Here is a 25,653-nt window from a genome sequence, read left to right as displayed (position 1 = left end):
ATACAGATGCCAGCTTGTGACCGGAAAGGTCGTGACTTAAATCCTCGGATTGACTGGGAAAAATGAAGCATGACTTATTCTAAGAAACTCAGATGTTTCCTTAAGCTCGATTAGTTCTCTAATTGTTCTGCTTTCTATTATTTTGTTCATCACCTGAACGTATTCGACGCCTGTTACCCGGCAGTGAGGGTTTCTATTTCATCTGGAACTGAAGTTTAAATGTATGTGATGTTGTGTATCCACTAAACTGGTAGGGATAAGAAATAAAACATTCATGAGAAATTTCAAAAAAAGAAGCATGATGTCATAAAGTCAAAAGCACAAGGGAAACAAAAAGAAACCACAAACAAAGTGAAGGACGAGAAGAGAAACTGAGTATTTTAGGCAGCTCGCCAGAGGATTTCCAGGTCAGTGCGTCCGCGAGACGACGAACGACGATGAGGGGGATGTGAAGTTGAAGCCGTTGCCGATCGGAGGGACTCAAACCTTCCAGATTGACACCGGCTGCATTCTGCCTGTTGAATCATTCAATGCAACTTGCAAGAGGTCCCCGAAAAACCTCTACGGCGGTTTACCTGTGGTCGCTTCTCGCCTGAGGTGAACGGTTGAGAACGGCTGCTGTGACTTCATGTCACGACCATATTTGGACATTGTAGCAATGTTGTAGCAATTCATTGTGTATAAAGATACAATGAGCAATACTATTATCATATTTTATTATATCGTAGCAACACTATTATCATATTGTTGTGCAATACTGTTGTTTCTTTTATGTTTTGTGCCTTAAGTTTTTTTGTAATTCTGTGTTATTGTATAGAATAACTGTCTGTCACCTGTGCATATGACAATAAAAACATCTTGAATCTTGAGGCGAGCGGGTGTTGCGCAACAATGGAGCTATTTGGACATGTTAGTGTGAAGCTGGAGAACACTCAAATGTAAAAAAGAAGAAAGGTGAACTCAAACCCTCTCTCTGCTCTCCACTTCTGTGTCAGCGCAATAAAAGTGGGAGAGTTGTGCTTTTAAGAGCTCAGTTGAATGGGTTTTTTTTATCTTTAGTGTTTTCACTCTGCAGACTGCTCTGTGACTCACCGGCCATGAATGACATTTATGGTGGGATTCAGGTGGAGACGAAGCCAGACGGAGAATATTTAAAGTCGGCGAGGAGGAGGGGGCGTTCACTTAACCGAGTTTGGTCTTATGAGACTCTGCTGATGGCGGACGCAGACGGACCTAAGTGGCATTTTACTTCCCTGAGTTTGTGGATTTATGTTTGTTTTCAGCCTCTCCTCTCTGCGTGCGTCTTCAGTCGTAGCTTCACTTGTAAAAAGAGTGCATTGGGGAGCATTTTGTAGAATCACTACTCTAATAAATGCAATAACGTCACAAAAAGAAGAATATAAGACTTCAAAACAAGTACAAAAGGAAACTCGGCTTATATTGTTTTATAACATTACATTATGTTTCATTTAGCCGATGCTTTTATCCAAAGCGACTTGCAATAGGTGCATTTAACTGTGAGAGTACAAACTCAGAACAACAAGAATAAAGAAAGTACAAATTCTTCAAGAAAGGCAAAGTGCTATGAGTGCCATTGAAGTGCTACGAAAGTACTATTTAGTATTTATTTAGTATTTTATTTCAGATAAAGTGGGAAAAGATGTGTTTTTTAGTTTGCAGTGGAAGATGTAGAGACTTTTAGTATTTAAAGACCTTGTTTTATAAGACCTTCATTCAGACTATATTGACCTTTCGTATTTGCATTGTCTGTACAAAACTAGAACCTGATGTGCTCAATAAATTCCTCCAGTGGTGATTTTCATGACGGTTGTTGATTTTACTTTGATATTATTTTATGTTTCTTGTTAAAAGCAAATTTCCAAATGGGCAATAAAGGTGTTATTATGTATCTGACATTATTCTCCAAAGGGCTATTCTACATATTGAGTACTTATGGCGTTAATATTTTTGTACTGTGTATTCTTACTTAAGTAAGTAATTGCTACCAAGAGCATGGTCTCATATCACTCACGTCAGTTTGACTCTACAACCCTGAAGGCCACAGATCGTAAAAACTATTTCACAGTGTATTACAACTGGTTTATAGACTAATGTAAATAGTTATTTTAGACTGGACTGCGTATCCGTGTTGAACCGGAGAAAACCTCTGTACCTCTGTCACCTGTTTTTATTGTTTGCCTTCTGTCGCCACCTAGTGGAAACCAAGCGCACAACAAGTGCTCCCTGATTGGCTTAACTTGTGATGTGCTTTTCTCTGATTGGCTGGTGCAACTTAAACCGTCTTCAAAGATCTTCCGTTGGGAAACACGCACAGCTTAACCCTTCCACCGTATTATTTCACCTAAAATACATCAAGAAAATCCGATGTATCGTACTGACAACAGATTAGTCGTCGTAAAATAATTACTATATGATACATGGTTATATAATCCCCTGGTTTAAGAAGTGGGGCAATACACGTCTGCTTTGAGTTGTTTCCTTCCGGAAGATAATAGCAGACGGACCCCCTCGATTTATGGAGTTTCGAAGGGTACATTTGTTTTGAGAGTTTTCTTCGAGGCTGTTTGAACCAAAAAATGGGGAACTTTAGAGCTTTTTTGAGCGCAACGCTGGCCTTTTTGGTTTTCCGATTGTATCCGGTGTGCTGTGATATAACGGACGGGAACACGGAACATCTGAAGAGGGAGCACTCGCTAATGAAACCGTACCAAGGTAACGCGGCTACGATAGCTCGTGAGCTAACCTGCTGCGGTTCACTCTCTCTCAAAGGATATTAAGCGACGAATGCAACTTATTTACGAACTAAAGTAATTAACTCTCGTAACACTTATAACTAGCTAACGTGTAGTAAGAGGTTGTGCATTTAAAGAAGGATCCTTTTATGTGAAAAACAAAGAACAGGAGAGCGATGCTTTGGAGAGGTATTATAAATGTATTAACAGGATTTGCGTCGTCTCGACACAGAATACTTTTAAAACTTTGATATTGACATAAATTTATAAATTCAATTGGCTGCAACACCTAATTATATCAAGAAAGAGTATATATATATATATATATATATATATATATATATATATATATATATATGTGTGTGTGTGTGTACCATGATACCCTGATGATGTTTCATTTTAATGGTAAACACTAATACTTCTAAAGAAACAAGCAATCCTCCCCCAATGTCTCAGCTATTGTCATAAAACCAAGTTGAGCAACCTAAATAAGTGAGTATTAATCTAACACCGTAGTCTCAAAGAAAATATAATAGAAATTCCACTTAAAATCATTTAAAATCTATGAGGTGCTTTTTCATTTTTAAAACCCAGCTATTCTACAATAATGTGTGTGTGTGTGTGTGTGTGTGTGTGTGTGTGTGTGTGTGTGTTAGTGTCAGAGTGCATTTGGGGTGTTTTAGGGCGGCGATATCTATCTAAAGATTGGTGTGCAGATAAACTCCTTCCAGGGAGTGCTGTGTGGCGCATTCCTGCAATTTCTAAAGATTGGAATGTTATTTAAGAACACACACACACACACACACACACACACACACACACACACAGGAGCGCCGTACTCTAGAAACACAATCTGTTCCACTCACGCAGACCTCTCCATGACCCGCAGGTGTCGGCAGCAGCCCCAGCAGCCAGTGGGACTTCTGGGGCAGCACGTTGGTGACGAGCTCGTACGTCCGACTCACTCCGGATGAGAAGAGCAAGCAGGGATCCATCTGGAACACCGTGGTGAGGAATGGACTTCTATTTGGAATAGAAATTACAATATTTTACGAAACCTTTTTTTTAATGGCCAACTTAAGGAAGAACGTTCTTCTGGAGTTTAAGTTTTAACCGAAGTCAATACTTTTGTGTTGCCTGGTTCACAGCCGTGCTACCTGAAGGACTGGGAGATGCACGTGCATTTTAAAATTCACGGGTCGGGGAAGAAGAATCTCCATGGCGACGGCATCGCCGTCTGGTACACGAAGGACCGACTGCATCCCGGTAATGTTGTTTTTTATTATTTTATTATTTCAGCCTCGCGGGTCTTTACTGCCGAGTTAAACTTACGTTGGTCCTCCGTGCATCAACGAGTCAGTTTGGATTTACCCAAAATGCAATGTTCACCTGTCACCTGCAACTCTTCACCTACCTCCTACATCCTCACCTACTTCCTCCTTCTTAACCTACTTCTTACTTCCTCACCTACCTCCTACTTCCTCACCTACTTCATAATCTACCTACTTCCTCATCTATTTCTTAATTCCTACTTCCTCACCTTCTTCCTACTTCCTCACCTTCTTCCGTTCTGGCCATTGTTTTAAATGTTCTTACCGTCTAAATATTTAATGTTTCCTGCATGAAGACATTATTCTGCTCGTTTCACAGTCACGAACATCGTTCATTTATATTTTCATGTTTTTTGCAACTAAACGGTTGTTCATATATATTGATATATTTTTATGTATTTACTTTAATACTTAATAATATAATAATATAATATAACATAATATTCTCGCTGAAAAATGACCGTTAAAGGTGATGTTTCTATCAGTAATATTTCCCCATAGTGTTAATACTCTGGGTATAATTTGAGTACTTAACTTTGAATACACTCTCATTTTATTACTGAATTTAGTTTTAATACATTTTGGATGTTGCACTGATTCTATTGTTTTTGAGTAAAATGTGTCATCTTTCAGTTTGATTTTAAATGTTGTTAATTAATAGTTGGAAACTTATCTAAGTAAATCGGAGTCCATCGCACGTCCGGATCGTCTTCTCCCGACTGGAAAAATGATAAACTCCAACAATTCCATCTCCTGCCTCGTGCCACCGACGCGACACAGATGGTGTTTGTGAAGACATTCAGCCACCGAAAATACTTCATGCAGCAACCAAGACTCTTTTTTTTTGGAGAATCCTCCGAGCTCTTTGGAAAAAGTCAAACCGAGTTCAGCTGCTGCAGCCGAGGCCTCGGGAGCGTTAGTGTCTCCTTCCAGACCCTCAAATCAAATGTGAAACTCTGGCCTTTGTCAAACCGGGATACCTTCCTCCTGCTTTGTAGAGAAAACGACTGCTCCCAAGTTTTAAAAATATTTGTTCAACTGGGGGAAAGCGGAGAAGATGAAGCGGTGGGGGTGAAACGGCAGAAGCTTTCGACTGTGTGGTCGGGGGTTAATTACTCAGAGGAAAAGGTAAAAGGAAACCGTTGGTGAGGAAACCGAAAAGGAATCAAAGTCTTTCCCGGAGTGCTTAAACGGAGACGCAGTCGTCCTCTCGCTGAACTTTAATAGCCTGAAAACTCAAAGGTCAGAGGAGGCAGTCGGCCCGTCTGACGACATCTTAATCCGTCTGATTGGTTCATTGGCTTTGCTACTAAACTGCTTCCCCCGTGATTTACCTTTTAAAAAGCAAAGACGTTCAGGCCGTCATTGGTAATCAGAAATGCAGATGTGAGGAAAGGAAGCAGAAAACAGGATAAAGGAGGGATTAAAACAGAGGGAGAGGAGGAAAAGAAGATGCCGCGTTGTTACCGTGAGGCGTAAATGAACGCTCGTCCGAAGGCTTTTTTAAAATGATTATTTCTTTGTTTTTTAAATTTTTTATTCCGATCATGTCCAGATGTTTGTTTTCGGGCTCACGTCTCGCCTTCACCTCTGCCTCCGTCCTAGGCCCCGTGTTCGGAAACCAAGATCAGTCTCTTGGCCTGGCTTTGTTTGTGGACACCTTCCGCAATGACCTCCACGGGATGGATGTAAGTGTGTGTGTCTGTGTGTGTGAGTGTGTGTGTGGATCCATTGACCGGCTTGTTTCTTTGCAGGGCCCGTGTTTTCCAACAATGCTCTCTTCCACGGGCTGGCCGTTTTTATAGACACTTACTCTAACGATGATGCGACGGATGTGAGTGGTCCGCTCAGGTTCTACTCGTCCAGCATGACGCTTGTTTTTTCTTTTCAAACGTTTGGAAAGCGGCGAGTTTTCTGAACGTTTTGAGCATGTTTTAATAAATGACGCAGAGTTAATTTGCCATATTTTCACCCGTTTGTCTCTACAGCAAAAAAACAAAAAAAAAAACACACACAGCTGTTTTAAAATATTGTTTTTATATGTCTATTTTAAAGTTTTGTATTTTACCTGAACTTGATGCGTCTACTTTCACATCGCAGCTTAAGGTCTTCAATCGACCTCGAAACAGATCCGGAGCTGATTTTAGTTTTCAATGTGCGACTCGAAAGTTTGTTAAAGACGAGGAACAAGCGGCCAATCACGTAGTTCGGTTTAACTCCAAGAGAAAAATATGAATAATTTAAGTAACTTAGAAAATACAGTCGGTTCCAAAAGTTTTGACTTCATAGTTTTTGTTCTCAATAAATATGAAACGTCGCCCAAAACATTATATATGCCTGCAGTGTGAAGGTAGCGCGTGTGTGTGTATATACATACATACACACACACATATATATAAATATATATTTTATATTTATATATATATATATATATATATATATATATATAATATATATATAGATATATGTATGTGTGTGTCTATATACGTATATATTTGTGTATTTATATTTAAACATACATTTGTGTATATATGTGTCTGTATGTATGTGTATATGTGTGTGTGTGTGTGTGTATATATATATATATATATACATACATACATACATACATATATATATATATATATATATATATATATATATATATATATATATATATATATATATATATATATATAAACCTGAACTATATCACGTGGGCTTCTTATATATTTTTTTTGTATATTAATTTGTGCATCATCTTCATTTAAGAATTCACATCATTCCCTTATTATTATTATTATTATTATTATTATTATTATTATTAATTTGATTCACATATTTGCTGGCTCTTCCTCCCTGTCGCCAGCGCTCCTTCCCGTACATCTCGGCCATGGTGAACAACGGATCGGTGAACTACGACCACGGCAAAGACGGCCGGTCGTCGGAGCTCGGCGGCTGCTCGGCCGAGATCCGGAACCGGGAGCACGACACGTACCTCGCCATCCGCTACTCCAAAGGAAGACTCACCGTACGTCGTCGCGTAGCGTCTCCCACTGTAGCGCAATTAGCCAAAGAACATGCAACCAGACAGCTTAACAGAGTGTTTGTAGATGGTGATTGTAAGCCTGTGTCTGTCTGGGTGTAAACACTCTTTATCAACACGAGAATCTGTGTTTCTCTTTATTATTTTATCGCTTTAAGTCCCTTTTCTATCTCCACATCCTGCAGGTGATGATCGACGTGGAGGACAAGAACGAGTGGAAGGAGTGCATCGACATCGGAGGCGTTCGTCTTCCCACCGGATATTTCTTTGGTGCCTCGGCAGCGACGGGAGATCTGTCCGGTAGGTTCACACGCTCGCTAACAAACGGCGGGAAGTGAAAAAGAGATGAAGAGCCGGGGGAGTAATATTCAAGTCTTTACAAGAGGAAACTCACAAAGATGAACTTGAATATTATCTAAAGGGGAATGAGCTCTGCAAGTATGGATTAACCTTATCGCACCACAGATCTATTCAATATATATATATCTATATCTCTCACAATGCCAGCTGTTTAGTTTAACAGGCCAATGAGAAAATAAGCTCACAGGGAAAAATAAGTATAAAACATGTCGTGTATTTGTGAAAAAACAATTGCATTTTAAATTTATATAACTTTTAATTATTTTATTTTTTTAAATATCACCGTATTATGAAAAGCATTCAAAGAGACGATTGAGAATTTACTGGCGAAATAAATCAACATTCTGGTTGATTTATTTCTCATAAATTTAACACTTCTTTTTATTGTTAATTTCTGCATTTGTTCATTTTTTTCTTCTTGTCTTCTAATGTCATTTCGACATTATGAATACATTCTCCTACATTGTCAAGGGATGAATATGTATTCACGTAATATTTTTAAAGTAATATGTAACTTTACAGCTTTTTTCGGATGGTTTAAACTCGTACGTTATTTTCCAGATAACCACGACATCATTTCGATGAAGCTCTACCAGCTGATGGTGGAACACACCCCCGAGGAGGAGAACCTGGACTGGACCAAGATCGAGCCCAGCGTCAGCCTGCTCAAGTCCCCGAAAGGTAGACCAAGGTTCTCTCGGTTCTCCTTCCAGGTTCTCCACGTGCCTCCGCTTCTCCTCTCTGACCAAACAGAGACAGAAAAAATACAATTACTGTGTCTGTCAATGAACTCCGGTAATAACTCTGCTCCGGTCAATAAGGCAGACGTGAAAATATTCTTAATATAGAGCTGATAAAGATTTTTTTAGGTGTTTAAAATATGTCCGCAGCAGCACTATGCCTTTAAAACGCAGCCGGAATAAAAGTCAGTGAAGGAAACAACGGGAATAAATTTTCCTTCCTTTGTTTCTTTCGTTAGCTCATGTTGAGAACAGGAGTCTGTTTTATCATCTCATCAAAAACACGTTTCTGGGACTTGTTTAAAACAATCGGATGAGCGTAAATTCAGAATAATATTCATTTTCCCGCTTCACAGACAACATCGACGATCCCACCGGAAACTTCCGGGGAACGCCGCTCACCGGCTGGAAGGTCTTCCTGCTGCTGCTGTGCGCTCTGCTGGGAATCGTGGTGTGCGCCGTGGTGGGAGCTGTGGTTTTCCAGAAGAGGCAGGAGAGGAACAAGAGGTTTTACTGAGCGAGGAAGAGGAGGGAGAACCTTTTTCCTCTCGCGGGAGGCGTTTGTTTCCGGAACGAACTGTTTTCCAGACGACGGCGCATTCAATGTGAATTATTTTCTAAAAGATTGTACAAAATGTTTATATCTTTTCTGAAGGCACTGCGACGGGAAGAGGGAGGCGATGTGGTGACTTGTGACGTCGGTTTAAACAAAAGAAAAGAAGAAAAAAACTCGCGGCGAGCGTCACGAGCGATGCTGTAGTTTCCGTGTCTCGGTAGTTTCAGGGTTTAGAATAGACGTGCTGTCCTTCACGAAACTAAGAAGAGTTACGAGTCCCGAAAAAACTGTCTGCTGCAGACGAGATGCTAAAAAATGTTTTACCTTATACAAGTACACACACACACACACACACACACTCTCGTCATATAAAAACATTGTGAATTTATTGTGGAAACTACAGGAAGCGTTCAAACTAGGTTTATCCAAATATTGATGATATTGGACACCACCTACACTCGACTGTGTGTGTGTGTGTGTGTGTGTGTGTGTGTGTGTGTGTGTGTTTTAACAGCAACTCCTGCAGTGATGTGAATTTCCGTTTTAGCCTGTGTTCATGAAGGGTGTTGAGATTAATTTGATTATTCCTCTCTCCGTGTTGCCGTCTCTCCTTCTCGTTTTCACATTTCAGACAAATTAAAGAAATACAATTTAGCCTGTTAGCAATTTTTAAACTATTGAAGACAGAACGCTGCTCTCGAGCTGGCCGGGATTTTAAATTCAGAAAATATAATTTAACCACTCGGCGCCAAACTTCCTCGATCAGCACTTCGATGTCTTTGTCACTTATTTTCAAATGATGCAGTTTGATTGTTGTTCTTTTTCTTTTTAAATATCTGGCTCCTTTTCTTTTTCTGCGTGTCTATCTGTGTTCACGTCTCTCCACTCCAGCCCCTCTGATGAAAACACAACAAACGATCAGTCGATTGGGTTCTCAGTTCATAACTGACCTCCAGAAAATGTCAGAAAATTATGCATTACATAAAAAATATTTGGTATAAAACTACCTCCCTTGTCCCCAAGAACCAGGCGATAAATCCACCCTTTTTTTTGGTTTGATAAACCACTTAATGGTAATTAATTACTGAAGCAGTTTTTACATGAACGTCAACATTTAGGGCGGCGGCAACGTCTCACAGCAGATATCTGGAAATTTGGATTTGGGGCCTAAACCCTTAAAACCAGTAAAGAGGTTGTGAATCTGGTGCGGCGGCACAAACGGTGACATATTTCTTGCATCATCGCGTCGTCTGAAGTCTGTTAAATACGACCACAACGTCTCCCCCGATGTGTTTCAGCAGGATACGAAGCCGCTTGAGGCTGAAATATCTTTTTATGCTTCTTTTAGTTTTGTTCTTTTCCCCTCTTCAGGGTGTTTTTTGAGCAGCATTTGTTGTTGTTGTTTTTCTATCCAGAATATGCCTTTGTTGTTTTTATAAATGTGTGTTTTGGGTTATCGACGCTGAATTGTGACTTGAATTAACTCCTAATAATAACTGCTCCATGAAACCAGCGACTAATGAAATGATTTTGCTTTAACTGTCGCTAATGGAATGATTTTTTCTTTATTATTTTGATTATATTTCTGTTGGTTTTCTTCCACCTTCCACCTCCGCGATGTCCCCCAGTTTGGGTCGGAAATGCTCAAAAGTCAAACTAAGGATTTGATCGCATCACTTCGACTCGTCTCAGCTGAAAAAACGTGTTATTGAAATAAAAGAGAAACCATTCACATGTGAATTATGGTGTTTTTAACAGCCTTTTATTTAACCGGGAGGATCTTGTTTGGATAGATTATTAACTAAACTGTTAAGCTATAACACGTTAACAGTATTTATCACACTTACTGCATTATATTATCAGGAAAATAATACTTTAGTGACAAAAAAGTCATGATTAAAGTGCTGCAAATATCACGTACATATTCTATTAATGTATTTGTGTTACCATATCGTGTAAGCAGTATTCTGATGTTGTCGCTGTTTGGTAGTTTAATCAATATCAATGTATTTCATAAGATCACATGATACCTGCAGTAAAGAGAGCAGTATTTTCTGTACATACTACAACGTGTACACATACAGCATATTGTAAATACTTCAGTGAATATTAATGTTCATAGTTGGAGTCTCATAGCTCATGTTGGGTAACATTAAATGGAAAATCTATATCTTTAAATGAGTATAATCAATAACTTGGTTGGCATATCATTTATATCATATTTGTCCATTTATAGTGTAAATGCAGCACAAGGTGAGATTACAGTGATGTCTTTCTCAACTACAATTGATCATCTGTGTGTGTGCATTAGTTTTCATTCATTATTTTTTTACGCATGAATAATGTAGATTTTTAATAGAACACTATATATATATACATATATATATATATATATACATATATATATATATATATATACACATAACATACATCTCGCTAAGCTGAACTTTAATAGATATTTATTTTCTTCACTCACAAGAGAGGAAAGGCAAAACAACTTTGTCTGTTTATGTCTTCAGATATTTTAATGTTATACAATGCATATGAATTATACAATATTTAACATTTAAAAGGAAACACATTTTCTAAACGTGAGAAACCAGACAAAGTTTCTTGTCGTGGCTGAAGTGTGTTTTAAACCCATCCATTGTCGTCTGCTGCCGAATTAAGCTCGCAGCGTAAAACCTGTTTGTGTTTCATTAGATTTTGAATGAACCAAACAGACGATGCGTTTAATGTTTTGAGCCACTTTACACGCTCTAGTCACTCTCCTCACTCTCCTCACTCCCTGAATGACGCTCGTCATCTAATGAGTGATGCTTGTCATCGATCATCCTCAGCCCCTGGCCTTCAGGACAGAAATCTGCACAGATAGAGATAAAAACAAAGAAGTCAGTTATGTCAGTCATCATGCATCTCCATGTCATAGTTTGAGTCAGACAGGTCTTAAAGGTGAAGCACCGTATTTGTGGTCGTGGATATAGTCTGGTTCTCCGGTGAAGCCGAGGCAGCTCGCCTGCTTCCTGAAATGTTCCAGTTCAGCAGGCGTCACAGTTGTTTTTGTTACTGGAGACAAAACAACAAAACAGGATGAATGTTTCAGATATGAAATGCGTTTTAATAATATTTATACATATTTTCTCTCTCCGGCTTGTTCCTTCCTACCAAACAGGTAAAGACCACGCATGGTGATCTGGTCCGATGTAATCTCGGCGTTGAGCCTCATCTTCTTGTACATCGTGTCCAGGTCTTTGCTGGAGCGAGTGAAGCTATAGAGCCGACAGCCGTCACAAGTCGGCAACATGTGGTTGATTGATTTGAAGTTGTCGACTGAGGACAGAAACTGTATATTTATCCTTTACACTGAAAATCTAACAAGGTTCTTCTGGTAAACTTTCCAAAACTGTTTTTGTGTTGATGTCCTCAGACAGGACAGATGCTCTCTTCCCTTTCCTTGTGTGTTGTAATGAGGAAAGTTGAAAGAGTCGACAGCCGTGCTATCAACTCTGTAAGTCTTTACTTATGCAGAATATATTTATTTATATCTTCAGTTGGTTGAAACTACAAGCATCTGAAGTCAGCAAGATCATATATGTGATGAATCTGCAGCTCTTAATAACGAGAAACATGATCTCTGCGGCTGGATTATCTGACGAACAGAACTAACAAAACAAAGATGTAGAACCTCCAGCTTGGTGGTGGATCAGGTAACTTACATTTCATTATTAGAGTATTGTCTTCAATGGTTGCGTTCAAGTTTAAAGACAGGCAGGTTCCATTCCTGAGAAAGAGACAAGAGGAAGAGCCAAGTTCATATTCTAACAGCTGTTTTATAACTTCTCATTCATGTCAGCTTCAAAGGTTAAGAGTCCTCCCACTGCTGAACACTGAGTGATTAGTTTGAAAGCTCCGTAAGGTTTAGGTTGTCCTTCCAGTGGAGAAAGAATTTCCATGCTAGACATTTTGAATGTGTATTTTAATTATCTATAATGTACAAAAATGATTATGTTGTGTAATTGTACATTGTTTGCACATGTTAAAGTGTTAAAAACTCACAGCTTGTTCTCCGTAGACACATTAAGTGCATTGGGGCCGAATGTTGACGGGATGACATTATTCCAGTAGCTCTGGATGTTCTTCATGAAGCCTCTGTACACTTCATTATCATTGTAACCGTAGAGGAAGTGGGTCTTGCCGTATATCTGCACAGAAAACACATTTTTGCAAACAAAGAAATGTTTCAGTTCTAACAATATTTACCCGAACCTCAAAGACTCGTAAAACCATCAGGTTAAAAAGCATTCAGTCCACTGCACGTTATTTGTTTACCCGTTTCCCAAGAGGCAACACTAATCCAAACATATTAGTTAACTACCTGAATAGGAAACAGTCACATCTTGGGAAATGGTTGAACTACATTGTGTTATTGTCTATTCATCTTTCAGAAAAATATTGGCTTCGCTCTAATTTCAAAGTAATGCTAACGCTAAAGGCAGTAACTCAGAAAGACCTTTCCAAATAGCTGAATTCTGCTTCAGTGCTAATGCCTCATACACAAACTCAGACAGATGAAGACTTACCATGGGGGGTGTTATATGCAAAGGCGTGATTAAAGGCTGGCATTCTTCAGGTGTCAGGGCCGAGCTGCACAGAAACAGCCCCGCTACCAGGAAAGAACTGCTGAGCCACATATTCATGATGCTCCAGCTGTGAAGAGAAACACAGAGATTTCAGATAATAGCTGTTTGTCACAGAAGTAGAGATGACTGTGGCTCATCGGAGCTGGTCAGCCTTTTATGAAGATGCTGAGGGTTTCTGATTTTTTATCTCGTATTTACATACTAGAAAGCATACGCCCAGAATTAGATCAGACGTGTTTTTCCATCAAACCACCCTGCAGGGCAAAAGAGGATATCAGATCGGGGGTAGGATTCAATAAAGGCATTGCAGGGTTTGTTTTATGAGTTAATTATTTCCCGATTTGGTAAATTGTTCTTGAACAACAACACAGACAAACACACTGAGTGCAAAGAGCAGCACAGGACGACTTCAATCCAGCTTAAATCTGTACATTTTTAAAAACTTTTTAATTTGTAAAGGATACCGTTTCTTTTTTTGGCATGGAAACAACATGCTTCTGTAGAAAAAAAGTATACCCCTAAAAATAAAATGCTTTACAGTTAACCATACCTTCAATTAATATACTGAAAGCCATCTTCTTATTGTATGAACCGATTCATCATCATACTCTCTACTTTGTGACAGAAAGTGAACATGTCATAGAGCTTGTTCAATTTCATTTGAGCTTTCTTTGATAAGACACTCAGCATATCGTAAATGTTGATTTAAAAGTTGTGATCTTTTTAAATAATAAATTAGAAAGTGAAAGTCCTGACGTTGTAATTCACCCTCGGGCTGTTTCCACCGTTATATAACAAAAGCCTTGAGAGACAGATGAGGAGACAGAGGAGACATCAACCAGCTAGGAAAGTGAGAGGTGAAGACAGAGTCCACAAACGAGGGGTGAGATAAAGGTTTCGTTTGAATCTTGTAAAAGCAGAGCAATGCGTTGATCTGTAGCCTCTTCGGTCCCGTTCATAGACAGCCTCCAGACCAGCGAGTCGTGACCACGTTCCTACTGTTTGTGAACAAGACACATGTACAGTGCATATTATTCCGCAGAATGCACAGAACGGGGGATAAAAGGGGAACTTCTCCACAAAACTACATTTTCTAGTGATCTCCAGTGATTTTCTCAGTGATTTTCTAATAAGGTAAGACAAGATTAGAATTAGGTCAAACATGTTTTTCCAGCAAACCACCCGGCAGAGCCAAAGAGGATTTCAGGTCGGGAGGCAGGATAAAATAATATAGACATTGCAGGGTTTGTGAAATAAGTTAATTATTTCCTAATTTGTAAAATTGTCCTTGGCCACCAACACAGACAAACATACAGAGTATGAAGAGCAAAACAGGACGACTTCAATCCAGTTCAAACTGGCACATAGCTTGATCTCAGCCATGATGTCAATATGCCTAACAAGTGGGCCCCCAGAAGGCCTCTCATGCCCACAATGATCCCCACTGGAGACCCTCTCTGATCAGTACCTCACCCTCACCTGAACTCCAAAGTGTACGGTCCGTTTCTTGCACTGCACTTCCACAATGATAATGTAGCACACAGTGAGCTGAGCTCCAATTTTCTGCCCTTAATGTGACCAAAGAAATATTAAAGGTAGCCTATTAGAGGACTATTATTGATGGCCTGTTTTGAGAAACTATACTAGTCAGAAGTGTATGACTAATAAGATCATTGTTGGCTTCTGATTTTCCCAGGATCTCTAAACTAGAAAGCTTTCCCTAGAATTAGGTATGCAATGTTTGCCAGCATACCACCCTGCAGGTCCAAAGACATTTTCAGGTCAGGGTGTAGGACCAATAAGGACACTGGTTAAAGTTTAAATATTGATTTTAACTGGATGTAAGCATTTTTATGCACTTCAGAAAACAAGACGGGACAACTGTGTTCACACGTTTGTTACAGTGCAAGGTTTTGCATCAAAAGATTTACAGGGACACAAAGTGTAATCCATATCCATAGAGGTAGATTTATGTTTGATAAATGAAGGGGGTTTAATGAAAGAGCTACATATGAACGTATAACAAATACTCTTATAATTAAGACTTCTGCATCTTAAAATTAGCTCTCTCTGTATTTCTACGACTGTTTTCTTTCGTAAATAAATGTGGACGTGAATCTGGAAGAATCTGTTCAGGAACCAGGTCTTTCAGGGTGAAACCATCAACTTTGACTTGATCTGAAAAACACGTTGCTGAACTTTGATTTTCTGTTTGTTTGGTTTCTGCTGGAATCAAAGGAAACATTGATGGTGATCAAACGGAAAGTTAGGATTTCGTTCTTTTATTTCGTTGACTTAGTTTGGGCGTGCTGCCTGTTCTACTGTGTGTGTGAATTTTGACACAGATCTTTGACACAGATTGACAAATGAGAGTTGTCTTTCACCTGAGGACAACTATCAATGGAAAACATGGAAATTATTGCCAAATGGCAGCTTCGTACATTTACTTAAACCCCTAAAAATAAAATGCCTTAAAAAGAGGACATGTCATAGCGCTTGTTTAATTTCATTTGTGCTCTCTTCAATAAAACAATAAGCATCTCAACACTTTTTCACTTAAATATGATAAATTCTGATTGGAAAGTGGTGATCTTTTTAAATAATACATTAGAAAGTGAAAGTCCTGACAGTGTAATTCACCCTCAAGTTGTTTCCACCATTTTATAACAAAAGCCTTAAGAGACAGATGAGGGAACTCCTGAATTAGGTAAAATTGTCAATTAGGTCAGACAAGTTTAGATTGAGGTCAGACATGTTTTTCCAGCAAACCACCTTGAAGGGCCAAAGAGGATATCAGGTCAGGGTGTATAACTATTAACGACACTGTTGGGTTTGTGTATTAATCATTCACTGATTTGTTGAATAGACCTTACTTACACCACTTTTTAATACACTGGCCCAAACAATCAATCAATATATATATATATATATATATATATATATATATATATATATATATATATATATATATATATACACACATATATATATACATACATATATATATACATATATATGTATATATATACACACATATATATATACATATATATATATATATATATATATATATACACATATACATACATATATACATATATATATACATACATACATATATACATATATATATATATACATACATACATATATATATATATACATACATATATATATACATACATATATATATATACATACATATATATATATACATACATATATATATACATACATATATATATATATATATACATATATATATATATATATATATATATATACTTATATACATACATACATATATATATATACTTATATATACATATACTTATATATACATATATATATATACATACATGCATATATATACATATATATATATATATATATACATACATATATATACATATACATGTATATATATACACACATATATATACATATACATACATATATACATATATATATACATACATACATATATACATATATATATATACATACATATATATATATATATACATACATATATATATACATACATATATATATACATACATATATATATACATATATATATATATACATATATATATATACATACATATATATATATATATACTTATATACATACATACATATATATATATACTTATATATACATATACTTATATATACATATATACATATATACTTATATATACATATACTTATATATACATATATACATACATACATATATATACATATATATATATATACATACATATATATATACATATATATGTATATATATACACACATATATATATACATATATATATACATATATATATATATATACACACATATATATACATATACATACATATATACATATATATATATATACATACATACATATATACATATATATATATATACATACATACATATATACATATATATATATATATATATATATATACATACATACATATATACATATATATACATACATACATATATATATATATACATACATATATATATACATACATATATATATACATACATATATATATATATATACATACATATATATATATATATACATACATATATATATATATATATATATACTTATATACATACATACATATATATATATATACTTATATATACATATACTTATATATACATATATATATATACATACATATATATACATATATATATATACATACATATATATACATATATATATATATATATACATACATATATATATATATATATATATATACATACATATATATATATAGCTTGCATTACTCTGATTTGATTCATGTGTTTTTAATGGTCTATCTCTAATCCGTCATGTTGTAGTGTAAAGGTATTTTATCAGGCTAAATGCCCATGTGCCTCTTTGTTTAACTTTTTTTTTTTTACGTCTCCATTCTTCCATTGGAAACTGCATGTTATTCTCAAAACGCAACACAGGGATCAACAGGGACTGTCAGTGGCGCCAAAGAAAAGAACATGACAAAACCCATCCCCCTTAACAAACACAAGACTATTTAAAGGGGAATGGTTGATGGGAGATCTGGAACAGGTGTGGTGATTTGATGATTGGAACCAGGTGTGCACATTTGTAAAGTAGGAATGAAAACAGGAGGGGGAGACAAACCAACAACACAAACAAACAACACAAAACAGAATACGATACATGTAGACCTTAAACATGAACACATACAAGACATATAGAACATTGTACGTAACAAATGATAACAAGATAATATTATATATATTTTCCACTTGCATTACTCTGAGTCATGTGTTTTTATGGTCCATATCTAATCTGTAATGTTGGAGTGTAAAGGTATTTTTTTTTTACGTCTCCATTCTTCCATTGGGAACTGCGTGTTGAACGTCACATTGTGATGAACTGTCTGTAATTCCCTCAATGTTTACTTACGGAAAGAGTTCATAAAGGGGTCAAATTGTCTGCCAGAGAGCCCTCAAGCACTCCACAATGTGACAATGGGACAGCCCTAAACCCTCAAGGACTTTGCGGGACTGCTCCTCAAACTCTATGAGTCCGTAAGGGTGGAGATTGGGATTGGCCCACTGAGTATATGTCACCGTTTTCAAGCTTTAAGGAACCTGATCCAATTAAGAACTGCTGTGTATTTTCCACATGTAGGGAAACCTCTGACATACAGCGTATATTAGACGAATAATAAAATATGTACATCTTTTTCAGGTCCCCCTAAGGAATATAAAGAGGGCAACTAGAAAACGGGAAAGGACATGGAATGTTAGTTGAACTTGTGATGAACCATTTTAGAAAGTTTAGAATCATTGGGTCTTCCGGTGGCGAGTTATGATTTTTCAAACTTACATCAAATTATCAGAGTACCTTTATTGGCCACCAGGTGGTAAATGACAATTGGGATACAAGCTGACATTGGGGTATGACGTTAGGCATACACATATACACATATGAATGTTAAGTAAATGTCAGTTTCCCGTTTCAAGGATACTGTATCCTCAGTGTTAATACAGTAGCCTCAATGTCAAAGGGAATGACATTACAAACGGCCAGTCTGTATCCCGGGTGACAGACTTTTTTAAACATGATTAATAACACATCATATTCCCTTGAAAGACCGAAAAATAAAGGAATATACACGAACAGTGAATGAGAACGGGGGAACATGAGGGCTGGAATAAGCGTGAACATGCATGCCAAGAGACCCCTAAATAACCGTACTAATGTTTAGATTAACCCATGCCAAGACTCAGGTACTATTCCTTGGTAACCGATCAGCTAAAGTGGCCTCTGGGCAAACAGTGACTTACGATGGGGGAACATTAGGGCCCAAAAGACCCCTGGAGAACCAGACTCATGTTTAGATGAACTCATGCCAAGACTCAAGCACTATTTCCGGGTAACAGACCGGGCCAGGTGGCCTCTGGAGAACAAGTGACATTGAGGGAACAGTGACTGACAATCGGGGAACATAAGGGCCCAAGAGACCCCTGGAGAACCAGACTTATGTTTAGAATAACTCATGCCCAGACTCAGGCACTATTCCTGGGTAAGGGACCAGGCAAGGTGACCCTGGAGAACCAGACCCCTCTCTAGAGCTCACACCCTGACCCAGCTCACCCCCCGTCGCCGTGGATCACACTTAAGCATATGTGTGTGTGTGAGTGTGTGTGTGTGTGTCTCCTCTGGAGGGCAATAATGAGCACAGTAATTTATGACACAAATTGACAAATAGGAGTTACTTTTTCACCTGAGGACAACTATCAATGGAAAACGTGTAAATTATTGACAAATGACAGCTTTGTACATTTACTTTAACCTTTCTTTTTATGATAACATAATGTTTAATCTCGTTATAAATAGTCCACATTATAACAGACGTTTGTTGAATGTCGTAAATACCTGAAATTGTCTTGTTATAATGTGAAAAACAATCTTTTTAATTTGTAACGCATGGCAGCAACAGGGGTTAGAAGCAACATGCTTCTGAAAAAAAAAGTATATCCCTGAAAATAAAATGTCTTACGGTTTACGTACCTTAAGTTAATATACTGAAAACCATTTTCTTATTGTATGAACTGATTTATCATCATACTTTCTCCTCAGTGGGAGAAAGTTAACATGTCATCGAGCTTGTTCAATTTTATTTGAGCTTTCTCAATAAAACACTCAGCATCCCAACAGTTTTGAACTTAAATATCAGAAGTGCTTATTTAAACGTTGTGATTGTTTTGAATAATAAATTACAAACTTAAAGTCCTGCCAGTGGAATTCACCCACAATTTGTTTCCACTGTCATCATTTTGGCTCGTTATCGTCTGTGTTGAATGATAAAGAGTTTATTCTTAAAGGAGCAGTCCTTAACTAAAGGAGGTATTTCATGCTCATTACCAATGTATAACCTCCTACAGCGATAGATTATCACTTAACAGACATGTTATGTTAGCACACTAACATGCACTGTATTTATACAAACACACACAACCTTACATGTTTAATGAACATATGTACATACACTGGGAGATCACAAGATCAATTCTCAAAAGCAATTTTAAATCACTTACGAGAGAGCAAAGGAAAAACAACTTTGACTGTTTATGTCTTCAGATATTTTAATGTTATATAGTGCATATGAATTATAGAACACTTTAAAATGAGACACATTTTCTAAACGTGACAGAGAATAAATCCAGATGAATAAATGAGTGGATAATCCATAGGAGGGCAATGAACATGATGTAAATCATATTTGCTGGGGTTGTTATCATAATGCTATCTCAGCACAAGAGAGATGCCGATCAAAAACATTAAATGAGGAATTACGTTTGATGTTTAAGTTTTTGTATTTTTCATATCGAAGTCTTAAAATTGAAAGAGAAACCAGAGAAAGTTTCTTGTCGTGGCTGAAGTGTGTTTTTAACCCGTCCAGCGTCCTCTGCTGCCGAATTAAGCTCACAAAGTAAAACTTGTTGGTGTTTCATTAGATTTTGAAGGGTTAGGGTTAGGGTTAGGGTTTGGGTTAACCCTGACCCTAACCCTAACCCTAACAAACAGACGGCGTGTTTAATCTCTTGAATCACTTTCCACACTTTCCACACTCTCCTCACTCCCTGAATGACGCTCATGTCCTCTCTCTTGACTCCCTGAATGATGCTTGTGATGTAATGAGTGAAGCTCGCCTTCACGCATTCTCAGCCCCTGGCCTTCAGGACAGAAATCTGCACAGATAGAGATAAAAACAAAGAAGTCAGTTATGTCAGTCATCACGCATCTTCATGTCATAGTTTGAGTCAGACAGGTCTTAAAGGTGAAGCACCGTATTTGTGGTCGTGGATATAGTCTGGTTCTCCGGTGAAGCCGAGGCAGCTCGCCTGCTTCCTGAAATGTTCCAGTTCAGCAGGTGTCACGGTTGTTTTTGTTACTGGAGACAAAACAACAAAACAGGATGAATGTTTCAGATATGAAATGCGTTTTAATAATATTTATACATATTTTCTCTCTCAGGCTTGTTCTTTCCTACCAAACAGATGAAGACCACGCATGGTGACCTGGTCCGATGTAATCTCGGCGTTAAATCTCATCTTCTTGTACATCGTGTCCAGGTCTTTGGTGGTGCGTTCGAAGCTATAGAGCCGACACCCGTCACAAGTTGGCAACATTTTGTACGTTGATGTGAAGTTGTCGACTGAGAACAGAAACGGTATAATTATCCTTTACACTGAAAATCTAACAAGGTTCTTCTGGTAAACTTTCCAGAAACTTGATCTTTGCTTAAAAGCAAAAGAAGCTGACTCGACCACGATCAAAAACTATTTTGCTTCCCATTGACACACACCTGTTCCCATTAGCAGGCACTTACCTATATGCCCTTTGAACTGAATGTGACACCCTATATTCAAATGAAGGAACTACACGTCCCCATTCACCAAGTGTTTCCCTCAAACAAGAAACACCATTTTGGCTCCAACACCCTGGTAAGGATGAATTTATGAACTAAATTCCATCTTAACCCATCCGATAGTTGTTAAGACGTGTAATCATTTAATAATGAGAAACATGATCTCTCCAGCGAGATTATCTGACGAACAGAACTAACAAAACACAGATGAAGAACCTCCAGCTTGGTGGTGGATCAGGTAACTTACATTTTGTTTTAATAGTAGCGCCATCAATGGTTCCAATCACGTCTAAAGACAGGCAGGTATTATTCCTGAGAAAGAAACAAGAGGAAGAGCTGAGTTCATATTCTAACAGCTGTTTTATAACTTCTCATTCATGTCAGCTTCAAAGGTTAAGAGTCCTCCCACTGCTGAACACTGAGTGATTAGTTTGAAAGCTCCGTAAGGTTTAGGGTGTCCGTCCAGTGGAGAAAACATTTCAATTCTAAAAACATTAAATGTGTATTTTGATTATTTATAATGTACAAAATTGATGAGGTTGTGTATTTGTACATTGTTTGTACATGTTAAAGTGTTAACAACTCACAGCCTGTTCTCCGTAGCCAAATGAATGTCATTGGGGCTGGTGCTAGACTGGGTGATAGAAAACCAGTAGCTCTGGACATTCTTCATGTAGCCTCTGTACACTTCATTATCATAGTAACCGTAGAGGAAGTGGGTCTTGCCGTATAACTGCACACAAACACATTTTTGCAAACAAAGAAATGTTTCAGTTTTAACGATATTTACCCAATCCTCAAAGACTCGTAAAACCATCAGGATAAAAAGCATTCAGTCCACTGCACGTTATTTGTTTACCCGTTTCCCAAAAGTCAACCCTAATCCAAACATATTAGTTAACTACCTGGATAGAAAACAGTCACATCTTGGGAAATGGTGAACTACGTTGTGTTATTGTCTATTTATCTTTTAGAGAAATATTGGCTTAGCTCTGACTCCAAAGTAATGCTAACACTCAAGGCAGTAACTCAGAAAGACCTTTCCAAATAGCTGAATTCTGCTTCAGTGCTAATGCCTCATACACAAACTCAGACAGATGAAGACTTACCATGGGGGGTGTTATATACAAAGGCGTGATTAAAGGCTGGCATTCTTCAGGTGTCAGGGCCGAGCTGCACAGAAACAGCCCCGCTACCAGGAAAGAACTACTAAGCCACATATTCATGATGCTCCAGCTGTGAAGAGAAACACAGAGATCTCAGATGATAGCTGTTTGTCACAGAAGTAGAGATGACTGTGGCTCATCGGAGCTGGTCAGCCTTTTATGATGATGCTGGGGGTTTCTGATTTTTTTCTAGTATTTACATACTAGAAAGCATACGCCCAGAATTAGGTAAGACATGTTTTTTCCAGCAAACCACCCTTCAGGGCAAAAGAGGATATCAGGTCGGGGGTAGGATTCAATAAAGGCATTGCAGGGTTTGTGTAATAAGTTAATTATTTCCCGATTTAGTAAATTAGGGTTAGGGTTAGGGTCAGGCCACCAACACAGACAAACACACTGAGTAAACAGCAGCACAGGACGACTTCAATCCATCTTAAATTTTTAATTTTTTTTTTAAAACTTTCTTTTTATGATAATATACCATTTGATCTTGTTATCAATAGAACACATTATAACAGGAAGTGCGTTGTTTTGCCGTAAGTTTGTATGTCGTAATAACCCGAAATGATCTTCTTATAATGTGAAAAACAATCTTTTTAATTTATAAAGAATACCGTTTCTTTTTTTGGCATGGAAACAACATTCTTCTGTAGAAAAAAGTATCCTCCCCCTTCCCCCCCAAAAAAGGCTTACAAAACTACATTTCCTCGTAACCTCCAGTGATTTCTAATTGATTTTCTTATTAGGTAAGGTATTAGGTAAGACAAGTTTAGAATTAGGTCGGACTTGTTTTTCCAGCTAACCACCCTACGGGACAAAAGAGGATTTCAGGTCACACACTTAGTATGAAGAGCAGAACAGGACGACTTCAATCCAGTTCAAACTGTCACATAGCTTGATCTCAGCCATGATGTCAATATGCCTAACAAGTAGGCCCCCATGAGGCCTCTTTGGCCCACAATGATCCCCACTGGAGACCCTCTCTGATCAGTACCTCACCCTCAACTGAACTCCAAAATGTATGGTCCGTTTCTTGCACAACTTTTTCACAATGATAATGTAGCACACAGTGAGCTAAACTCCAATTTTCTGCCCTAATGTGACCAAAGAAATATTAAAGGTAGCCTATTAGAGGACTATTATTGATGGCCTGTTGGAGAAACTATACTGGTCAGAAGTGTATGACTAATAAGATCATTGTTGGCTTCTGATTTTCCCAGGATCTCTAAACTAGAAAGCTTTCCCTAGAATTAGGTATGCAATGTTTGCCAGCATACCACCCTGCAGGTCCAAAGACATTTTCAGGTCAGGGTGTAGGACCAATAAGGACACTAGTTAAAGTTTAAATATTGATTTTAACTGGATGTAAGCATTTTTATGCACTTCAGAAAACAAGACGGGACAACTGTGTTCACACGTTTGTTACAGTGCAAGGTTTTGCATCAAAAGATTTACAGGGACACAAAGTGTAATCCATATCCATAGAGGTAGATTTATGTTTGATGAATGAAGGGGGTTTAATGAAAGAGCTACATATGAACGTATAACAAATAATCTTATAATTAAGACTTCTGTATCTTAAAATTAGCTCAATCTGTATTTCCACGAATGTTTGTTGTCCTTTGTAAATAAATGTGGACGTGAATCTGGAAGAATCGTTCATGGTGAAACCATCAACTTTGACTTGATCTTTTAAAAAAAAGACGCTGCTCTTTCAGTTTGCTGTTTTTTTTTTTTGTGCAGGAATCAAAGAAAACATTGATGGTGATAAAACAAAAAGTCAGGATTTTTTCTTTTTCTTTTGTTGACTTACTTTATAGGTGCTGCCTGTTCTCCTGTGTGTGTGTGTGTGTGTGTGTGTCCTCTGGAGGGCGTTAGTGAGAACAATCAATCTTGACACTGACAAATGGGAGTTATTTTTCACGTGAGGACAACTGTCAATGGAAAACATGGAAATTTTTGCTAAATGGCAGTTTTGTACATTTACGTAAACCTTTCTTTTTATGATGAGACACTATGTATTCTTTTGATAAATAGTACACATTTTAACCAGAAGTGTCTTCTTTTAGTGTGAGTTTGTATGTCGTAATAACCTGAAATAATCTTGTTACAAAGTAAAAAATAATCTTTTTAACTTGTAACGTGATACCGTTTCTTTTTTTGCATGGCAGCAACATGCTTCTGAAGAAAAGAAATATACCCCTAATAATAAAATGTCTTAAAAATTGGACATGTCATAGCGCTGGTTCAATGACACTGGTGGAACAGTGACTGACAATGGGGGAACATGAGGGCCCAAGAGACCCCTGGAGAACCAGACCCTATTTAGAGTACCTCATGCCCAGTCTCAGGCCCTATTCCTGGGTAAGGGACCAGCCCAGGTGGCCCCTGGAGAACCAGACCCATGTTTAGATTATCTCATGCCCAGACTCAGGCACTATTCCTGGGTTAGTGACCCGCCCAGGTGGCCCCTGGAGAACCAGACCCACCTCTGGAGCTCACACCGCCGGCTTACCCGCCGTTGCTGTAGATCACACTTAAGCATGTGTGTGTGTCTCCTCTGGAGGGCGATAATGGCCACAGTAATTGTTGACACAGATTGACAAATGGGAGTTATTTTTCACTTGAAGACAAATATCAATGGAAA

General features: G+C 37.7%; 2 protein-coding genes across 3 annotated transcripts; one reads left to right on the top strand and one right to left on the bottom strand.

The window, feature by feature from the left end:
- Positions 1 to 2,534: 2,534 nt before the first annotated feature.
- On the top strand, positions 2,535 to 10,505 carry lman2 (lectin, mannose-binding 2). Of its 2 annotated transcripts, none has more exons than XM_068571968.1 (8): positions 2,535 to 2,733; positions 3,643 to 3,761; positions 3,902 to 4,019; positions 5,839 to 5,918; positions 6,933 to 7,094; positions 7,295 to 7,409; positions 8,031 to 8,150; positions 8,566 to 10,505. In XM_068571968.1, exons 1-8 carry the CDS (start codon positions 2,598 to 2,600, stop codon positions 8,724 to 8,726), a joined length of 1,011 nt encoding a protein of 336 aa, XP_068428069.1. In that variant the 5' UTR covers positions 2,535 to 2,597; the 3' UTR covers positions 8,727 to 10,505. The 2 variants fall into 2 exon arrangements, with proteins under 2 accessions (XP_068428069.1, XP_068428061.1); XM_068571960.1 differs by lacking the exon at positions 5,839 to 5,918 and adding an exon at positions 5,690 to 5,772.
- A 10,335-nt stretch (positions 10,506 to 20,840) lies between these two features.
- On the bottom strand, positions 20,841 to 25,412 carry LOC137784820 (uncharacterized). The gene is made up of 7 exons (XM_068575765.1): positions 25,348 to 25,412; positions 22,950 to 23,076; positions 22,428 to 22,573; positions 22,088 to 22,152; positions 21,463 to 21,627; positions 21,259 to 21,363; positions 20,841 to 21,160 (listed from the first exon to the last, which is right to left on the bottom strand). The coding sequence occupies exons 1-7, from the start codon at positions 25,410 to 25,412 to the stop codon at positions 21,006 to 21,008; spliced, it is 828 nt and encodes a 275-aa protein (XP_068431866.1). The 3' UTR covers positions 20,841 to 21,005.
- Positions 25,413 to 25,653: the final 241 nt, after the last annotated feature.

Source organism: Clinocottus analis, unplaced genomic scaffold, assembly GCF_023055335.1.
Source record: "Clinocottus analis isolate CAN_PGR_092001 unplaced genomic scaffold, fCliAna1.0.p SCAF_1, whole genome shotgun sequence".
Taxonomy (NCBI): domain Eukaryota; kingdom Metazoa; phylum Chordata; class Actinopteri; order Perciformes; family Cottidae; genus Clinocottus; species Clinocottus analis.
This window is presented reverse-complemented; position numbering and strand designations above follow the sequence as displayed.